A 19,717-nucleotide genomic window follows, 5' to 3' on the forward strand; every position below is an offset into this window, starting at 1 on the left:
CAGTTCTGTGTTGGAGCAGTGGGGCTAAAAGAATGAGAATGGAGTGTTGGGTTAGGATTTTTTTTGGTGCTGCGGCAGAGCATGAATGCAGTTCCAGAAAGTTGAATTAAAAGATTGAATCATCCCACCTGTAGAAGAGGCAAAAACACCCTTCTCTAAGCAGCACCCTCTTGGACAAGAAGCAAAAAGGATTGCAATTTTTGAGTAAAAGTTAAGATTATGGGCTGCTGGAGTAACAGCTGTTAATGACATTACTATAACTATCTCTTTTCTTATCTCTTCTCCACTTTCTGCTAGGTTGTAGAGGAGGTTTGGTTTTGTTTTTTTGAGGGGAGAATCCTGGAGATACTTTGGCTACAGACCTGAGAGGCAGTGGTGATTCAGTGTGTTGATGATTTATGGCTGTGTGCTGATGATATCCAAGTACATGTAAAGTTCACTATTTCTTGGTTGAATTTCTTGAGACAAGCTGCATAATAAATCTGAGTAAAGTTTTAAACTTCAAGCACAAAGTTCCTGTAGCCTTTTGGCAATTAGAACAAAGACTCACAAACACCTTTCCTTGTCCCCCTCTAACAACAGATGATAGGCGGGCATCATGAGAGACAATCTTGTAGAATATGAAGAAGGGAACCTTTGAACTTTGGAAAAGTTGGGGCAGGTAGAGGGACTACATACCAAACAGGCAAAGTCACTTGAAGCTTGTTAGGATCATTCTTTGGGGAGGACTGCAAAATGAATCTAGCTAATTTGGTTTACTCAGAAATGATGGATCCACTAATGGGTGAAGATGGCAAGAAGATGATGGGGAGCAGGAAGAAAGCAGAACTGCTCAATTCTTTCTTTGCATCTGTATTCACATAAAAGGAAAAAATAGTCCAGTGTATGAAAATCAATACTACAGTAGCAGGAACACAGAAAATAGGCAAGACATTGGTAAAATATGTCCACTCTTCTAGAGTTCAAACCACCAGGACCAGATAGATTACATTCCAGATTACATGAAGGAGTTGGCAGACATGATCTCAGAACCACTGAACAAAGTCTTTCAAAGCTCCTGGAGCACGGGAAGAACTGCCAGAGGATTGGAAAAGAGCTGATGTAGTTCCAATTTTCAAAAAGAGAAAGAAGGTGGATCCAGGAAACTACAGACTAATCAGCTTGACATCACTAGCCAGAAAAATCCTGGAATAAATAAACAGTGGATTTGTGGGCACCTAGAAATCAACAATGCAATTGCTAAAAGCCAGCATTGCTTTTGTTAAGAAAGGTCATGCCAGACAAACATTATTGCCTTCTTTGATAAAGAGACTAAATTAGTGGACCAGGGAAATGTGGACATAATGTACTTAGTCTTCACTAAAGTATTTGACAAAATACTAGTCTACTTCTTGTGGGATAGAGTGTACTGCCAGGAGATGGATCAGCAGTTGGGTGACCAACCACACTCATTGTGTAATCCTCAATGGGGTATCTCAAGATTCTGTCTTGGGCCCATTGCTCTTCAACATCTTCATAAATGATCTAAATGAGGGGATAGAAATGGAACATAAAATTTTCAGGTGATGCCAAGCTGGGGATAAGTGCTAACACTTTAGAAGATAGACTTAAGATACAAAAGGATTTTGACAGCCTTAAACACGGCCCTATCCAACAAAACACAACTTATTGGTGCAAAAAGTAATATCTTACATTTAGGCAAGAAAATACACATGTATATAATAGATGATATTTAGCTCCACAGCAGTAACAGAGAGAAATCTAGGTTTCCTAGTAGACAACTTCTTAGATGTGAGCCAGCATGTGCTACAACTGCCAAAGAAACCAATGTTGTCCTAGGCTTCCTCAACAGAGAAATAGTATCAAGATCATGTGAAGTGTTAATATCATTAAACTACACTTGGAATACTGCATCCAGTTCTGGTCACCATAATAAAAAAGATGCTGTTATCCTAGAAAGAATGCAGAGATGATAAAGAGGCTGGAGGCTAAACTCTACAATGAGTGGTTAAGGGAACTACATATATCTAGCCAAGGACTGGGGTGATATGATGGGAGTTTTACAGTACTTGAGGGGCTGTACAAATAAGATATGACTTATTTCCCAAAGTACTTGACGATAGGACAAGAAGCAACCAGAGAACCAACCTGGAACTAAGGAAAAATTTCCTGATAGTAAGAACAATTAATCATTGGCACAGCTTGCTTCCCAGGATTGTAGATGCTTCATCCCTGGAGTTTTTCAAGAAAAGATTGTCCAAGATGAAATAAGATCTGCCAGATAGGAGGCTAGACTAGAAGTTCCTAACTCTTCATTGACAGAAGAACTTAGAAAAGTGATTCTATGCATCTGTGGTGCAATAAAATAAACATTGCAAAGTTTATACAAAAAACCCCCCAATAACAACATAGTTTAACAGAGTATGAGATATTTAATGAACTTTAGTTATTAGGAAGACTGTAACTTACAGTAATACTGTAAACATTGGTCCATGCTATAAAACTAACCCCAAATCACATCATGCTATAGGAATGAAATAATATAACATTCCCCAAATTGATGAACTTGAGATGTGGTTCTAAGATTCTCAGGAAGTCTAACTACAAGCAAAATTAATAATATTCTCTCTTAGCTATAGTAAGTGTTCTGTTGATCCAGAATTCTTTTTCCTCTATATTATTTAATGCCAGAAACTTTTTGCATTTATTATTTAAATGCTTTTAACTGAAAAAAGCCTCTTTCGTGACTATTTCCTATTTGCTATTAAATAGCTCTCACTTACTGACAGTAGTTGAAACTGGGAATTTGGTTGCTATAAGTGGCATAGTCACAGTGTGTGATGTTGTGTGACTGTACCAACTTCTGACGGCTGTTCCAGTTGCTATTGTTGGGCGAATCCCATATGTTAACAGCATCCTTCAGTCAGGTGATCATTATTTGCAAACTCCTGCCAGTTTTCCCATTAACGTACTTGTTAGAAGCTGGCCCTGAAGGCACAAATGGCAGTCACATGACTGTGGGATGCTGCAACGGCCATAACTCTGAGGATCTGTCTTTAAATCCCCTTGTTCGGTGCCATGATAACTTGTTGCTGAATAAGTGGCTACCTGTATTTCAGTAACAATATACTCTTGCTTTAACTCTAATTAGAAACTGATAATTTTTGCATTTTGCATTTATATGTTATGCTTGATAACACACCTTTTCCTAATTTACGTTTACTAATTGCATGTACTAATAAATGTATGTACTGATAAATTAGACATAGAATACCAATTTGCGAAAAAGCAGTAATAAAAAGAGGATTAAAAAAAAAGATCTGTAGGGGGCAAAATAAGTATTTGCTTTGCACTATTTGTCACTGGTAAATGTAATATAACTTTACAAATGGAATATATATCTATTGCTTATGTAGAAATAACTTAATTAGGTATTTGAGATAGTTTGATATTATTAAAACAATATATCCAATCTATAAATATATCAAGATTAACTGTGAAATGTGGTTAATAAATACGTTTTTAGAAGGCAATTCTTTATTTTTTATAAGTTCTGATTGCAATGTAAAAAAATTAAGCATTGCATAATTTATCCAGTGGAGGTCACTGCTGAGATATATTTTTACACTTTGACTTGAAAATTTAGAGAACTTGTGAGTAAGAGCATTCTTTACAGAATATTTGTGAGGAAAAAGGTGAACCTTTGTACTTTCACAGTATCTCTTTGAAGCCACAGATGGAGAAAAATTGTCAAATTGTTTCTGTACCATCTTCAGATATTGTAAGTTATATAATTAATTTTGCAACTTTCTAGTGATTGATTTTGCATCAATATAATTTCTCTTTTTACATATACAGATATGCAACAAGGAATAAGCTGTAGGTGAAAGAAATAGAACTGGGACTTTTTAATGTATCCATACATACTTATTTGGACACCATTTTGAAGAGATGTGAAAGAGAAAATTTTTGGCAAAACTGGCTTTAGATTTATTGCCTGTTTTTAAATCACAACTGCTTATAAATTTCAACTGCTTATAAATATGTTTAATTTTCATTTTAGTGTATGTTTTGCTCCTTAGGTGGTGGTCTAATAATGCACTTTTCATATACTTTGTTTCCAGTTTTTCCCCCTTAGCTCTATGAATCATGTTCTATCCAAAAAAGGCAATCTGTAAACATTCTTCATTAAACAAACAAAGGTGGCCTCTTAATTGTGAAAGATCAGTTACAATTTTAAGCAGTAATCCTTTTTCAAAAATACTATTTTTTTGCCATTTTTATATGGTAAGCCTTTATGTATTTCAGTATGATATCCACAACAATGGATAACTGGGCTTAATCTCTATTTTCTGATTTGTTGGATCTGATCATCTGCATTTATGTTAATGAAAAGATCATAACTCACATATATGTAGAATATTCTACATTCGGTTCTTGGCATTTCTAGGTTTACCAATCATGTGATGGGAAAGTACCTGGCCAAAACCTGAAATTTGGGCAATTCCTTTTTCTTATTAACTAATATAGATAAACTTGAAATAAATTAGCTTCCTCTTTTTACTTTCAGTTCAAGAGAATCAGTATGTTAATTTTAAAATACTTGATGTAGCATTCTTGAGGAATCTAAACAGAATCTAAAACATGGTTTCCCAGAACCTAAGTTGGTTTGGAATAAAAATAATACGAATATTGGCAAGGGAATAAAACTGTTTAAAATGTATACATATACAATTTATAGATCATCACACAGAGAGATGTTCATTTGGCATTTTTATCTACCTGTCAAGTTTTTTCCAAGAACCTAGAATAGCAGATGTTGATGTTTGATGATGTTAGAGGTATTGTTGCAGGATGTAAGCTGTTTCAAGTAAAGCTGCTGTTTGCAATTGACTAATGATGAATTTGTCAAGCTTTTGGTATTCAAGTGATGTTCCAGTTGCTTTGAGATTTCACTCAAGATATTACTATTAGTATTACTTTTGCTTTCTTTGCCACAGTGGTTCTATTTCTATTGGCAGGTCTTTGTATTTTATAATCTTTCTATTCTATTCTGCTGCCTCCAGGTACTGCCACATCCACTGTCTAAATTTTTTTGTCTTTCATATTGACAATTATTAAGTTGGGATCTCATATGGCAGATGTCTGTCAGTTTGAATACTAAAGTATCACTTTAGGTTTATTTTTTCTATTTTGTGGTTCTGCCACCAGTTCTTGCTTTCAGGCAAATGATATTTTTTTTGCAGATCATCCAATGCACCATTGTTGATACTTTGTAATGCCATTGTTTATAGTCAGTTGTAATCTTCCTGCAGCAGCTAGCCATGTGGCCCACAGTTTCTTTAGATTCTTTGTAGTGGTGGCACTTGCTCTCTGTTGCTGTCTTCTCAATTTTTATTACATTTATTTATTTATATTCCACATTTATTATTTTTTACAAATAATCCAGCACGCCTTCCTTCTCCTATTTTCCTATTTTCCCACAACAATTCTGTGAAGTGAGTGCGGTTGAGAGAGGGGTTGGCCCAAGGTCCATCTGGCTTTCATGACTAAGATGAGACTAGAACTCATGGACTCCCACCTTTAGCATGGTGTCCTAACCACTAGACCAGGCAAACTTGGCTCTTTTATGACTCGCGGACTTCAATTCCCAGAATTCCTGTGCCAGCCACACTGAGGGGAAAGTGAACGGTTTCCCAAACTAAGTCATTCTGGCTCAGGAATTCTGAGAGTTGAAGTCCACGAGTCATAAAAGAGCCAAGGTTGTTTAGCCCTGCACTAGACCAATTTAATTTATATATACTGTTTTGCTACTTAACTTTAACATTTTTTATTTTAAAAACCTGAAGTAGTGCCCGGGTTGTATTTATTTCTTGAAATAAAATTTGTTTGGTCAACATATGGGCAGGTGATCATCGGAGAACTTAATGTGTTGTCTTGAATTCCATGATAGAAGAAAGTGAACTTTTGCACCGGCTCGCCACAGGGCTGCATGCTTAGCCCCTACCTGTACTCTTTGTACACATATGACTATGTATCATCCGACCCATCTACTGTGATAATTAAGTTCGCAGATGATACGACCGTGGTGGGACTTATTAGAGGTGGGGATGAGACAGCATACAGGGTGGAGGTACAAAAACTATCCATATGGTATTGTAACAACAACTTGCACCTGAACAGTGGCAAGACGAAAGAGATGGTGCTAGACTTCCAGAAGAAAAAGGAGGAACCTGCCCCACTTTACATTGGGGAGGACTGTGTGGAGAGAGTTTTGTCCTTTAAATTTCTGGGAGTCTACCTCTGCAAAGATCTTACCTGGAAAGTTAATACAACCCAGGTGGCCAGAAAGACCCAACAAAGACTTCACTTTCTCAGGGTTTTGTGGAAGAACAGGGTAGAACAACGGCTTACGACCCTCTTTTACCGGTCTACTATATAGAGCGTCCTCTCGTACGGTATTGTGGTTTAGTATGCTGGTCTGACAGCCGCGGATAGGAAAGCATTTCAGAGGGTGGTGAGCACAGCACAAGACATTGTGGGCTGTCCCCGACACCACTGGATGACATTGCCAGGACTCGCTGCCTTGGAAGAGTGAGGAAAATTCTCAGGGATGACTCACACCCTGGACGGTATCTCTTTACTCTCCTACCATCGGGTAGGAGATATAGGAGTATAGCCACCCGTACCAACAGGCTGAAGAACAGCTTTTATCCATGGGCTGTTAGGCTTTTGAACGGGAAATAATTTTATAAACTTTATGCATGATTGACTTGCGAGGCCAGTGCGTTGTACAATTAGCTCACATGGTGTAATAAGATGGAGGGTTTGTGTCACTGTAAGTTGGGGGTGGGGCATGAAGGGCGGCTCAGCCAATCTCAATGTATACATGGTTGTACTTTGACAATAAAGGTTCATTCAAATTACAAGTGTCAAATGGTGTTTTTTCCCCCTCAAACCTCATTAAATGTATAGTACTGTCATAGAAAGATTATTGAAATGAATGGCTAGGGAAAAAAGGTGATGATGGAGTATCATCTTAGCCATGGCACTTAACCTTGATATTGCTTGTACTCTGAGAATGTAGGATGTGTGGAATCTACTATGGAAATAAGCATCTCTCTGCATACAATTTGACTGGGTTTAAAGGAGCCTTGAATGTCTTGCTCTTTCCTCAAATCATGGGTCCAATAAGTAGTGATTCCGCTGTATTATTAATTTTGGCAAGGCTGGTGGTTTTTCTGGCTGTTTGGAGTTTCCTATTTATAGTACATGGGACGCGGTGGCTCAGTGGGTTAGGACGCTGAGCTTGTCGATCAGAAGGTCGGCAGTTTGGCGGGTCGAATCCTGAGTGCCGCGTAGCAGAGTGAGCGCCTGCTACTCGTCCCAGCTTCTGCCAACCTAGCAGTTCAAAAGCATGTAAAAATGCAAGTAGAAAAATAGGGACCACTACGTGGGAAGGTAACAGCGTTCCGTGCGCCTTTGGCGTCCAGTCATGCCGGCCACATGACCACGGAGACGTCCTCGGACAAGCGCTGGCTCTTCGGCTTTGAAACGGAGATGAGCACCGGCCCCTAGAGTCGGAAACGACTAGCACGCATGTGCGGGGGAACCTTTACCTTTACTATTTATAGTACCTGTATTTTTCTTGGTGCTTTATTATGTACTGGCCAGAGTTATTGTAGATATAGGTGGCCTTATAATTAAATAAGCAAGTAATAATGTTGTAAAGCATTAGATTGTCTGTACTTAATCTAGGACATGGGTCTGCAACACGCGGCTCCAGAGCCGCATGCGGCTCTTTCAGCCATCTCCTGTGGCTCCCAGTCCTCTGCCATGTGCAGTCCCCCCCAAAAAACAAGTGGGACTAAAAAAGTTCAATCAATTCAAATATGCAGGGTAGGTGCGTATCTCGCCTTGGCTCCACTCTTCAGTCAAACCCTGTTCTGCACATGAGCGCATTTACACACATGCGCAGACATTTTTTGCGGCTCCCAGTTTTTCCATTTGTGAGGGAGCCAGTTCCGAGTGGCTCTTTCACTGTATCAGGTTGCTGACCCCTGATCTAGTACGTGAAGAAGAAAATATGTGATGATGATGTGAAGGCCAGTGTGTAAAAAATATTTTTAGAATTTTAGAGGAAGTAGTAGTGAAAAATGCAATATATAAAATATATTATCACAAATCTCAAAGGTAAAGGGTATAATCCCAGAGATGTCTACCTGGTAGTAAGTCCTATAATAATATTTTAATTTTTAAATATCTGTGACTTATAACACACTATTATATCATATATCATATCGTATCACATTAATATAGCCACCCTTATGAAAATACGACTCAAAGTATCATTCGAGCATCAAGATTTCTCTAAAAATTTTCACTGATTTCATCCTCTCAGATTCTCCTATATTTAATATGGATTCTTTGATCCAAAAACAGGAAGTGACAATGTAAACGTCTAAGAAGATGTTAACTGTAATTAGTACTTTAAAGTACTCCATAGATCATGGAATAAATCTATATAGTTGTTAAGAATCAACAACGACTTGGCGGCACACAATCCTGGAAGATACAGAAATATTTTATATTAACTCAATAGCTAATAGTTAATTTAATAGTTAATAATGAAGCTTAAGTTAAAACTTTATACTTAAATTAACATGATTTCTTGGAACCCATAGTTTTTATTTGGGGAAAAATGGCTTAAAATTTTGGTGTAAACTAAAGTAGCTTAATATGGAAGATTCAGTTCAGAGAATGTATCCAGAGATCAACAAAGTAGACTGGTTGTGTGAAGACAGTGAAATAATCTTTTATCTTATCAAAAAGAACAGTATCGGCAGAAACCAAGAAAGGTGCAGCTTTTTTGTGTATTTTGTTCTTCGACTGCAGCAAAATGTTTCTCAGAACCTTTTTCATTTTCTCTTTATATTCCTGGCACAGATTACAGGCAATATATATGGGTCATTGTATTTTATTTATTTAAAAGATACCTAAATTATATTTTATCTCCCAGGATGATATAAAACAAGACTTAGATTAATGCTTTTCTCCTTTGTCATGATTCATAGAACAGCAAAAAAATCCCCATTGAAACTGCTACTAGCTGTGCGAGCAAAACAGCTAGTAGCATCAGATGGACCTTTCTTTGGGAATATAGTAGAGGGTTTTAAAAAAATTTATGCCTCATTGCCTCAATTAAATTGATTGTGCCCACACTAATTATGTTTTCATGTGCAAGGAATTTCAAGTTTAGAATTGTATCTAATTTTCCCTTGGATGTAATCTTGGCTAGATTGCTTGTGTTGTGCCTGTTAATATGTAATATAATTATGTTAGACAATTTCTAAAAAAAATGGATCTCAATTGTTTATAAATTTCCTGTTTGAATGTATGTCTAGCTTTCTTCTGTCTGTCTGTCTGTCTCCTATAATCTGTCCTAATCAACAGAGACTTTAAATTGGATACAATAGAATTATACAAAGAAAAAATAGTACAGCCCAGACTTACCTTACATACAAAACTATTCAATTTTAACAAAAAGCTCACAAAGATGCCCTAATCTCAAATTACCCTAAGAGCTAAACACTCACTGAGACAACACTTTATGAAATACCGATAGGGTTGGGCCCTCTATACCTCCAAGAGAGAGATTTCATGTGAGTAAAACTCCTAGAGAAACCATTCCATCTCGTTCATGCCTCATATTTCTCAAAAAAGAAACTCTGTAGCACAACCAAGTGAAGAGATGAGCTATTGTTGCTGGTAGTTTGATGCAGCAGGATAACTGATAGGACTTAAGAATAAGCCAAGGCAGTTGGTCTTTCAAAAGATGATAGAATAGAGTTGGTCTTTATCATGGAGGACCCATACCACACGGGACCAAAATTACTGGAAGAATTAATTAAATATGGTGAAGTTGCTGGATTTATTTATTTATTTATTTAGTTACATTTATATACCGCCCTATTGAGAATAAATAGACATAAGACTAAGATGATTGTTAAAAATATGACTAATAAACAAAAAGAAAAATTGGCTGGAATTATAGACATAGAATTATAGACATAGAAATAGTCAAAAAATAAAATACCTAGGAATCAATATCATGGCTAGATGCACCTCACTTAAAGAAGATAACTATGATAAAATAGTGAAACAAATAAAAGGTGATTTGGAAAGATGGGGAAACCTGAACCTTTCATTATTGGGGAGAATTGCGGTTATCAAGATGAATGTCCTGCCCAAAATCTTGTTCTTGTTCCAAAATATTCCAATACAACTTGACTCCAAATTCTTCCGAAATCTGAACAAACTATCACTAAATTTTGTTTGGCAAGGGAAAAAAAACCAAGAATCAAAATGAAATACTTGCAGGATACAAAGGATAATGGGGGTTTTGGATTGCCAGTCTGGGAGTTATATTACCATGCCGCGGCGTTAAATTGGATTAGAGAATGGATAATTTTGAAAAATAGAAGATTACTGACTTTAGAAGGTCATGATTTACAATTTGGTTGGCACGCCTTTTTATGGACTGAGAAACAAGGATTATTCTCACACTTTCAAAAACATCGGATTAGGCAAGCATTATTTAACATTTGGAACAAAATTAGAACTCACAATTATACTAAAGTACCAGTCTGGCTATCCACTCTCGAAGCAATTGTTTATCCAAATCTATTTGATTTGGGCAACATAATTTCATGTAAGGATATCATGAATGATGAGGGGGAATTGAAGTCTAGAAATGAATTAGATTTACAAGGTATAAAACTAGATTGGTGGGCCTATTTACAGATTCAATCAAGATTCGGGAAGGATAAAAAAGAATGGGGGATAAATACCCAGGAAACGGCCTTGGACAAAATATTATTGGGCCCAGATAATAAACAGATAAAGAAATTATATAATCTGCTTCTGGGATACAAGCTGTTCGAGGAACAAGTGAAGGACCCTATGTTGACTTGGGCTAAAAATCTGGGACATGGCATTGACCTTGATACATGGCAAACGCTCTGGGACAGAAATAAAAGAATAACATTGGCTTCATCTTACAAAGAAAACCTATTTAAAATGTTCTACCGATGGCATCTTCCTCCAGCACGTTTAGCCAAAATGTATAAGACAGTATCTCCCAAATGTTGGAAATGCTCCGAAGAATTAGGTACATACTTTCATACGTGGTGGTCCTGTAGCAAGTCACAAAGATTTTGGCAAATGATTTGGGCATGGCTAAAAGAAATATTAAGACAAGAAGTTGAGTTCAGTCCAGAATTTTTCCTATTGGGCATAACAAAAGAGAAATACCCTAAAGACGAGTTGTATCTGATGATTCACATTATTACAGCAGCAAGAATGTCATTTGCCCAGAATTGGAAAAGGAGTGAAATCCCAGTAGAAAACGAGGTAATAAGGAAAATTTGGGAATGCGCAGAAATGGATAAAGGACCTGTACTGCATTCTTTACTTGGTAGCTGTAAACTTTTTAACTTTGGAAATTAAAAATAAAGACCAATCAGGTTACTACAAAATTTGGAATAAATTTTATCTTTGGCGGGAACAAAAGGAAGGTCTATATTAGAACTTATAGATTGGTTGATTGTTCTAAGTATTGTATTATATTTAATTGATTTGTATCTTAAGTATCTTAAGTGTATTTTATGTGTACATATATATATGTATATATATATGAATATTGTAGACAAGAAGGTATGTCAGTCCGTTTGTACCGTGTCCAATGTTTAAATAATAAATTTAATAAAGTAAAAAAAAGATGATAGAATAGAGTTGTTTTCTTTACATATTTGATGAAATAACAGCTACCAAGTAAAGAATGCAGTACAGGTGCTTGTACCTAAACATTGTTCATTCATCATGAAGCTATACCCTCCTAGGACATTAAGTGTTTTGGGAAGCATGTTAGTCACAACAGAGGTGCATAGCTGAAGGCTGCAGGAAATCATGCCTGTAGATTCCCTCTTATAGGTGATACCAATTGTGGTTTGAAATGTTGCAGAAGTAAATGTCAAAGTTGATTAAGCTTCTGTTGAAAATTAATGGGATTAGGTGTAGGGTTGCCTCTGCCATTTTTGAAGTGTAAATTCTGGTGTCCTTATCAAAGGTTAAATCCTTGACTACAAGAGAGTTGTACACTACTCTCTTAAAATGTCAGTTGTCCCAAAGTATGATCTGAGTAAGACCTTAACCATCAGTATTTTTACTCACTAATATTAGCTTTGTTATCTGTATCAGTTGAGCTTTATACCTCAAGACTGGGAGGTCTTGGTGACTGAGACTCACACCCTCATCACCACATGACTAGATCACTGTAACATGTTTCTGGGTGCCTCAGGTAGAATCTTCTACCCAATTCTTGTATACCTGCAGAAAGGGGATGCTGAAGATCTCCACACAAGAATTCAGGAAGCCTGGGCCTGAAGTACAATCCTTATACTTTAAAATATCTTGTCCTGTGCCCCCCATCTGACCCCGCCTTCCAGTCTTCAGAAAATTAGTGAAAACTGTTTTGTTAGAACAAGCATTCATAATTTAGTATATTTATTTATTTATTTATTTTATTTTATTTTATTCGGTTTATATACTGCCATTTTCCCGAAAGACTCAGGGCGGTGTACAGGGCAAATTAAAAAATACAATATACAGATTAAAATACGATTAAATTAATAGCCCCAACACATTAAATTTGGATTTAAAAGCTTAAAAACCCCTCAGTCTAGGCCGGCCAGCTCGAATAGCCAGGTTTTTAGGTCCCGGCAAAACAAAGGTCGGGGGCGATCTGGAGTTCCACCGGCAGCTGATTCCATAGGACAGATGCGCCCACTGAGAATGCTCTCCCCCTGGGAATCACCCGCCGGTATTCGTTGACCGGCGGGACCCTGAGGAGGCCTTTCCTGTGGGAGCGCACGGGACAATGGGAAGTTGACGCTGGCAGCAGGTGCTCCCTAAGATAATCCAGACCCATGCCATTTAGGGCTTTATAGGTCATCACCAGCACCTTGAATCTCACCCAGAGGTCAACTGGAAGCCAATGCAGCTCGCGGAGAAGAGGCGTTACATGGGAGTATTGGGAGACCCCCGTCACAACTCACATGGCCGCATTCTGCACCAGCTGAAGCCTCCGAGTGGTCCTCAAGGGCAGCCCCATGTAGGAAGCATTGCAGTAGTCTATCTGGGAGGTCACAAGCGCATGAGTGACTGTACGTAGGGCATCTCGGTCCAGATAGGGCCGCAACTGGCGCACCAGGTGAACCTGGGCAAAAGCCCCCCTGGCCACGGCTCCTATATGATCTTCCAAACTGAACCATGAGTCCAGGAGGACGCCCAAGTTGCGGGCCCTATCTACGGGGGGTAACATCTCACCCCCCATAGTTAACGATGGAATAGACTGATTAAACCGAGATGCCGGTATGCACAGCCACTCAGTCTTGGCGGGATTAAGTCGAAGCCTGTTTCTCCCCATCCAGACCCGGACCACCTCCAGGCAACGGGACATCACGTCGAGGGCATCACTCGGTTGGTTTGGGGTGGAAAGAAAAAGCTGGGTATCATCAGCGTACTGGTGATACCCCACCCCAAAACCACGAATGAGCTCACCTAGCAGCTTCATATAGATGTTGAACAAGAGGGAAGAGAGGACCGACCCCTGAGGAACTCCAGAAACGAGAGGCCTCGGGGCGGACCTCTGCCCTCTTGCCAACACCGATTGTGAACGACCCAGGAGGTAGGAGGAGAACCACTGTAAAACAGTGCCACCCACTCCCAACCCCCTGAGGTGCCGCAGTAAGATACTATGGTTAATGGTATCAAAAGCTGCTGAGAGGTCTAATAGGACTAGGACAGAGGAACAACCCCTGTCCCGAGCCCACTAGAGATCATTCACCAGCACGACCAATGCCGTCTCCATGCTGTACCCGGGCCTAAAGCCCGATTGGTATGGGTCCAGATAATCAGCTTCCTCCAGGAACAGAGGGAGCTGCTGCGCCACCACGCTCTCTACAACCTTTGCAAGAAAGCGAAGGTTGGAGACCGGATGATAGTTGTTCAAAATAGCCGGGTCCAGGACAGGCTTCTTGAGGAGGGGCCTTACCACCGGCTCCTTCAAGGTGCCAGGAAAGCTACACTCCCTCAGAGAAGCAGTTATTACTGCCTGGAACCAGCCTCGTGTCCCCTCCCGAGCTGCATACACAAGCCAGGAGGGGCACGGGTCCAATAAACACGTGGTGGAACTCAGTCTCCCCATGATCTTGTCCACCTCTTCCGGGGTCACAGGATTGAATTCATCCCAGATAACATTGCCAGAACCGCTCGTCTCCCCCCCATTAGACTCTGTCCAGTTGGAGTCCAGACCGGCCTGAATCTGAGCGATTTTATCCGTCAGATGCTGACTAAACCCCTCGGCCTGCCCCTGTAGGGGTTCCTCCCTCACCTGATTAAGGAGGGAGCGAGTCACCTTAAACAGGGCGGCTGGGCGATTATCTGCGAACGCGATGAGGGCAGCAAAATAGATTTTGCTGCCTCCATCGCCGCGAGATAAGACCTCGTAGAGGTTCTTAACCGCAATCGGTCAGATTCAGACCGGCTGGATCTCCAATAGCTCTCTAGACCCCGTCTCCGATGCTTCATCTCCCAGAGCTCTGTGGAAAACCATGGAGCCCACCGGGATCTGCACTGGATCAGGGGATGCAAGGGTACAACACGGTCGAGTGCCTCGGTGGTCGCCCTTTCCCAGGCATCCACCAAGGCATCGGCCAGGCTGTGAGTGAGTGAGATATGTATAGACCCAAGCGCTGTCTGGAACCATTCTGGATCCATTAGGCGCCTGGGCGGAACCACCTAGTCAGCTCTGCAGCCCAGCGGCGAGGGGTGGCATAGCGGAAGACCAGCCGCAGGAGATAATGACAGGGGGACAATAGTTGGCGAACCCCCTCCCAGATCATCAAACCACTGTCCAGATAAAAAAACAAGGTCGAGTGTGTGACCCCCCTCCATGAGTCGGACCCTGAATTACTTGGGTCAGGTCCATGGCCGTCATGGAGGCCATGTACTCCCGAGCCAACTCTGATGACCCTCCCAGGGAAGGCAAGTTAAAGTTGCCCAGAACTATGAGTCTGGGAAACTCAACCGCCAACCCCGAGAGGGCGTCGAGAAGCTCAGGCAGGGCCGTTGCCACATAGCTGGGCACCAGGTATGTTAGCAACAGGCCCAACTGAGCCCCAGGGCTACACCTCAGGAGGAGTGACTCACTCCCGACTATCTGTACGTTAGTGGCCTCCCGCTGACATAAGGTCTCCCGTATAACCACCGCCACCCCCCCACCCCTGTCCTGAGCCCGCGGCCGGTGAAGCACATGGAAACCTGGAGGGCAAAGTTCATTCAGAGGGACACCTCCCTCTGGGCCCAACCAGGTTTTTGTAATGCATGCCAGGTCCGCACATTCCTCCTCGATCAAATCGCAAACGAGGGGAGCCTTGTTCACAACGGACCTGGCATTAAAGTACACCAGCCTGAGCTCAGGGACCTGGTCCTCCTCACTCCCAGATAAACGGGTTCTAACCGGAAGGTCGGAGCATGCCACCACTTGGAGACAGCGGGGGCGTGATCCCAGATGTTGATATGGCCCTTCGTATGACTGCCTGCTGCCGTTCCCAATCGTGGGGATTTGAAACCCCACCCCGCTGCCAGGAAAACCAGAGGCCCCCAACCCCATCCCGCCGGGACCCATCCCAGGCCCGGACTGACAAACGGTTGGTGGAACACCCCCAAGTTCCAACCCAACCATACCTTTCACCCCACTCCCTAACCCCTTAAAACAACCAGCTAAAATCATACCAGGGGCCTCTTAATATATTTTTACCAGAGAATTGCTGATTCTGAAAAAAAATCTTTTTATGCTGTTTCATTCTGTATTCTCTTGCTGTGTCTGTATTTTTATGTTTTGTTAGAAAACCATGATCATCTTTCAGAGATGTTTAATTACCTAAATAGATTAACAGAATGACCAAGGGTGGGCAAAAATGCAATGGGATTAGAGTAATTTCTGACTTCCTGCTGGCTTCCATTTTGTCATTAATTGTTGGAAACTGGCAGGGAGTGTTGAAAATCATGACCATGTGACTGCGGCACATTGCAACAATATTGTAATGATCACAACTTTGCAAATACAATTGATCTGAAAATGCTTGAAATTTCAAATCCACAGGAATAAAGGTCCCAGATTTTATACACATTCTTTAAGTTACTACATTTTAAATACCTTGATTAAAAAATTGCTATGATTCAAAGGTTCAGGTTATTGGAGGTTACAAACAGAGAAACAGGAAGGTTTTAGTAGTATAATAGATATGAACTCATAAATCATGATTGAGCCAAGTGGTATAAAAGTATTGAAAATAAAACTGATGCAACTAATGATGGTTTAAAACTGTCATATGACTGGGAGGTAACTGGATATAATACTATGCTGAAAGAAGTTGCTGTCAGATCATGTTTATGCTGTGATTAAGTACAAGTGGGGATGGTCTATTATTTCTGCTGCCGAATTGTATGCAAAAATCACTTGAGGACCTACAGGTGAAGCCAAGTTTTAGAAGCTATTAGCAATCCAAAGATAAGATATTTTTCAGGGCATATTTTCCCTTAAAATGACAACATATCTAATATTAGCTGATTTTGCTGTTGCCTGTGTATACGTGTTGTATGGTTTAAATAAAATTTCCATTCATTGAACTGGGCTGTGATTTGTTTTGAGGGTATTTTCTTTGTCTTTGCAGCAGTGTCTCCAAATATTGCGGATCTGAGGAATTTAGAAGTACTCAATTTTTTCAACAATCAGATTGAGGAACTGCCAACTCAGATCAGCAGCCTTCAGAAGCTCAAACACTTAAATCTTGGGTGAGTACCAGTTGTGGTCAGTTATTTCCCAATCTAATTTGGCTGGGAATTCTGAAAAGTATAATCTCAACAATCTGGAACAGGGGTGTCAAACTGCTGGCCCGCGGGTCAGACGCACCACCAGGAAACCGCGCCCACCCCATTGCCAGCAATGAGAAGAAGCTCCAATACGTTGCACGACATCACGTGAAGTCGCAAGTTTGACATGTCTGATCTAGAAGGTACCAGACTGGAAGAGGCTGCTGTATAAGATAAAGTTGAATAAAATGATTCACTGGTTAGTTGTTTTGAAAAATATTTACCAAATATTCATATTCTAGCAGTTTTATCCTGAAATAAATGCAGAAACAAAAAATATTTCAAATAGCAAAACATTCAACCTTTCATATCAATCTAACAACAAAGTTGTGTGTTAATACTGTAGATACCTTATAGTTTCCCAGAATGGAAATAAGGTAGAAATTGCATATATCTAACTCAGTGAGAGTAGTAAACATAAGAAAGAGCTTCACTTTATTTATATTAGGTATAGATTAAAGTAGAGAGTGGCTTTGACAGATGCAAGGATACTATTACAATACCCTACCTAAATTAAAGCATATTCCCTTAACCACTCGGATTTCCTGATCTTGGGAAGAGGTAACATCCATTTTGAAAGTTTATCAAAGCCACATGATTTTTTTAAGGATGCCTATTTATTATTTTGACTTTTTATATGATTCTTCCTGCCTTTTGGTATATGCGTTTGATGGGGGGGTTATTACAGTATTGTTAGCTTCTTGTTTGGGATTGTGAAAGGTATTATTGAAAAGACACTCCATATGGATATATAGTAACGCTGATGCAGGCTACATATACTATGTGAAATGTCACTGCTTCTTATGTACCGTATCAAAAATAATGCCAATTTACAACCTGCATTCATTCTTAGGATGAATAAGCTCAACACCTTGCCACGAGGATTTGGCTCTTTACCAGCTCTGGAAGTTCTTGATTTGACTTACAATAATTTAAATGAAAAGTCCCTGCCTGGAAATTTCTTCTATCTAAGTAAGAAGTCATTTAAAAAAAAAACAAAATAAAACTTTAAATCATCTTGAAAAGTTGCTTTGCTTTCTCCAATTGATTTATTTGAGAAAGACTGTGTTCTAAAAAGAATGTTTGAGATATATGTTTCCTCCTCCGAGTCCTCTTGAATATTTCTACACAGCTTGGTGATCTGTATCCTTTGATCTATAGTCACATGATATTTGTGGAACAAATGGACAAACAGGTGTGTTTGATCAGCTACGCTTCGGTCATATTTCCTTGAATTTCATTCAGCATTTGTAAAATGAAAGTTGGGAAATGCAGCACTATGCTGGGACCATTACAGGAGCTGCTGTTTGTGTCACGGAATGCTAGCTAGCAACCAAGTTGTGATTTACTTTCTTTAAATAACTCTTAGTTATATGTATTATAAATATCATGTTTTCAATTAGCATTTGGTATCATCAGGCAAATGCGTTCACTTCAGCAAGGCTCAGTGATGCTTTCTTCTATTTTCTGGGAAGGTGCATATACAGTATGTGTCTATGTCGGCAGACAAGGAAGCAAAAACACAGGACTAGATACATAAGCATATTAAGTTTATTTTTGAAAGTGCTATTCATTAAACATATCATTTCTGACATGGCTGTCAGTAAATCACAGGATCTCAAATTTGTGATTCACAAAGAAATCCCCCACCCAAAGAAGCTTTTTTCTTTGAAAAACAAAGATGAAATTCTACACTTCCAATTTTCTCTAGGATGAAGGATTAGGGCTCAGTGCTAAGTCTAATCATGATCCAGGAGCCTCCCCTAACCAGAAATTAAACACCTCAAAATTGAAACAAAACCTGTTTGTAACAAAGAAATGGGCGTGGAAGCCATCTTTTTCCCCCTTTCCCAATATCACTATGTTGGGATTGTGACAGGACACGAAAAGACTTTGTTGTTTATTTATATTCAGAATCTCAAAAAACAACTCAATTTTAAAAATTAAAAAGTATTCTTGCAAAAACATTCAAAAATATATGGAATATTTTTGTGGGTTTGATTATTTAAAACGTTCACAGGTTGGGACAGAAATGGGATGGAACAATTTGAAGCTTGAAAATGAAAAACTAAAATAAACTTTGCTCTTCTATAAGTGTGAGAGATATAATCTCTGCTCAGCTTTGAATATGATTACTGTTTTTGAAATGTGCTTAGACATTTCAAATGTCTAATATCTTATTAATGTTCCATGAAGTGTTTTCTTAGGGCCCTATGAAATATTTCTTGAGCTATACAGTTTGTTTAAGAATTGTATTGTTTAAGGGACAGAATGAAAAAAATACAATTACGGTAACCCAAATTATTTAAATCTTTGTTCTCTTAAAATGATCCCACTTTCCATTTTCTTTATGATGCATACATAGTTTTTTATATGTTTGTGTTCTAGTACACCATTTCTCAACATTTCATATCTTAAATTCCATCAATTGTTTTATCAAAGAATCTGGTCAAGAAAAAAGGCTGTTCTTTTTTTCCAAGAAGAAGATACAGTATAGCGATTATGTTACAATATTATCAATTAATATAGTTTAAGTACATAAAACATGGCAGCAATAGTTCTATATTGCAAATATTCTTAATTATAATAAAAATTCTTGTAAATAGCATGTTGACAATTAGCTACATATTGTAAATATTGTAAAATAATAATTGTTAGCTAATTAGACGGGAAGCAATGTTTCCTACTAGTGGGACAACATTTCCACAAGCATCAATCAAGA

General features: G+C 39.2%; 1 protein-coding gene across 3 annotated transcripts in view; it reads left to right on the forward strand.

The window, feature by feature from the left end:
* Positions 1-19,717, forward strand: part of RSU1 (Ras suppressor protein 1) — a 119,262-nt gene that overhangs the window by 27,456 nt on the left and 72,089 nt on the right. For all 3 annotated transcript variants that reach the window (XM_083377422.1, XM_083377423.1, XM_083377424.1), the window contains 2 exons: positions 16,797-16,917; positions 17,849-17,967. In XM_083377422.1, the coding sequence (XP_083233548.1) occupies positions 16,797-16,917; positions 17,849-17,967 (240 nt within the window). The remainder of the gene's footprint in view (positions 1-16,796; positions 16,918-17,848; positions 17,968-19,717) is intronic.

Source organism: Vipera ursinii (genome assembly GCF_947247035.1).
Source record: "Vipera ursinii genome assembly, chromosome: Z".
NCBI classification, from domain to species: Eukaryota; Metazoa; Chordata; class Lepidosauria; order Squamata; family Viperidae; genus Vipera; species Vipera ursinii.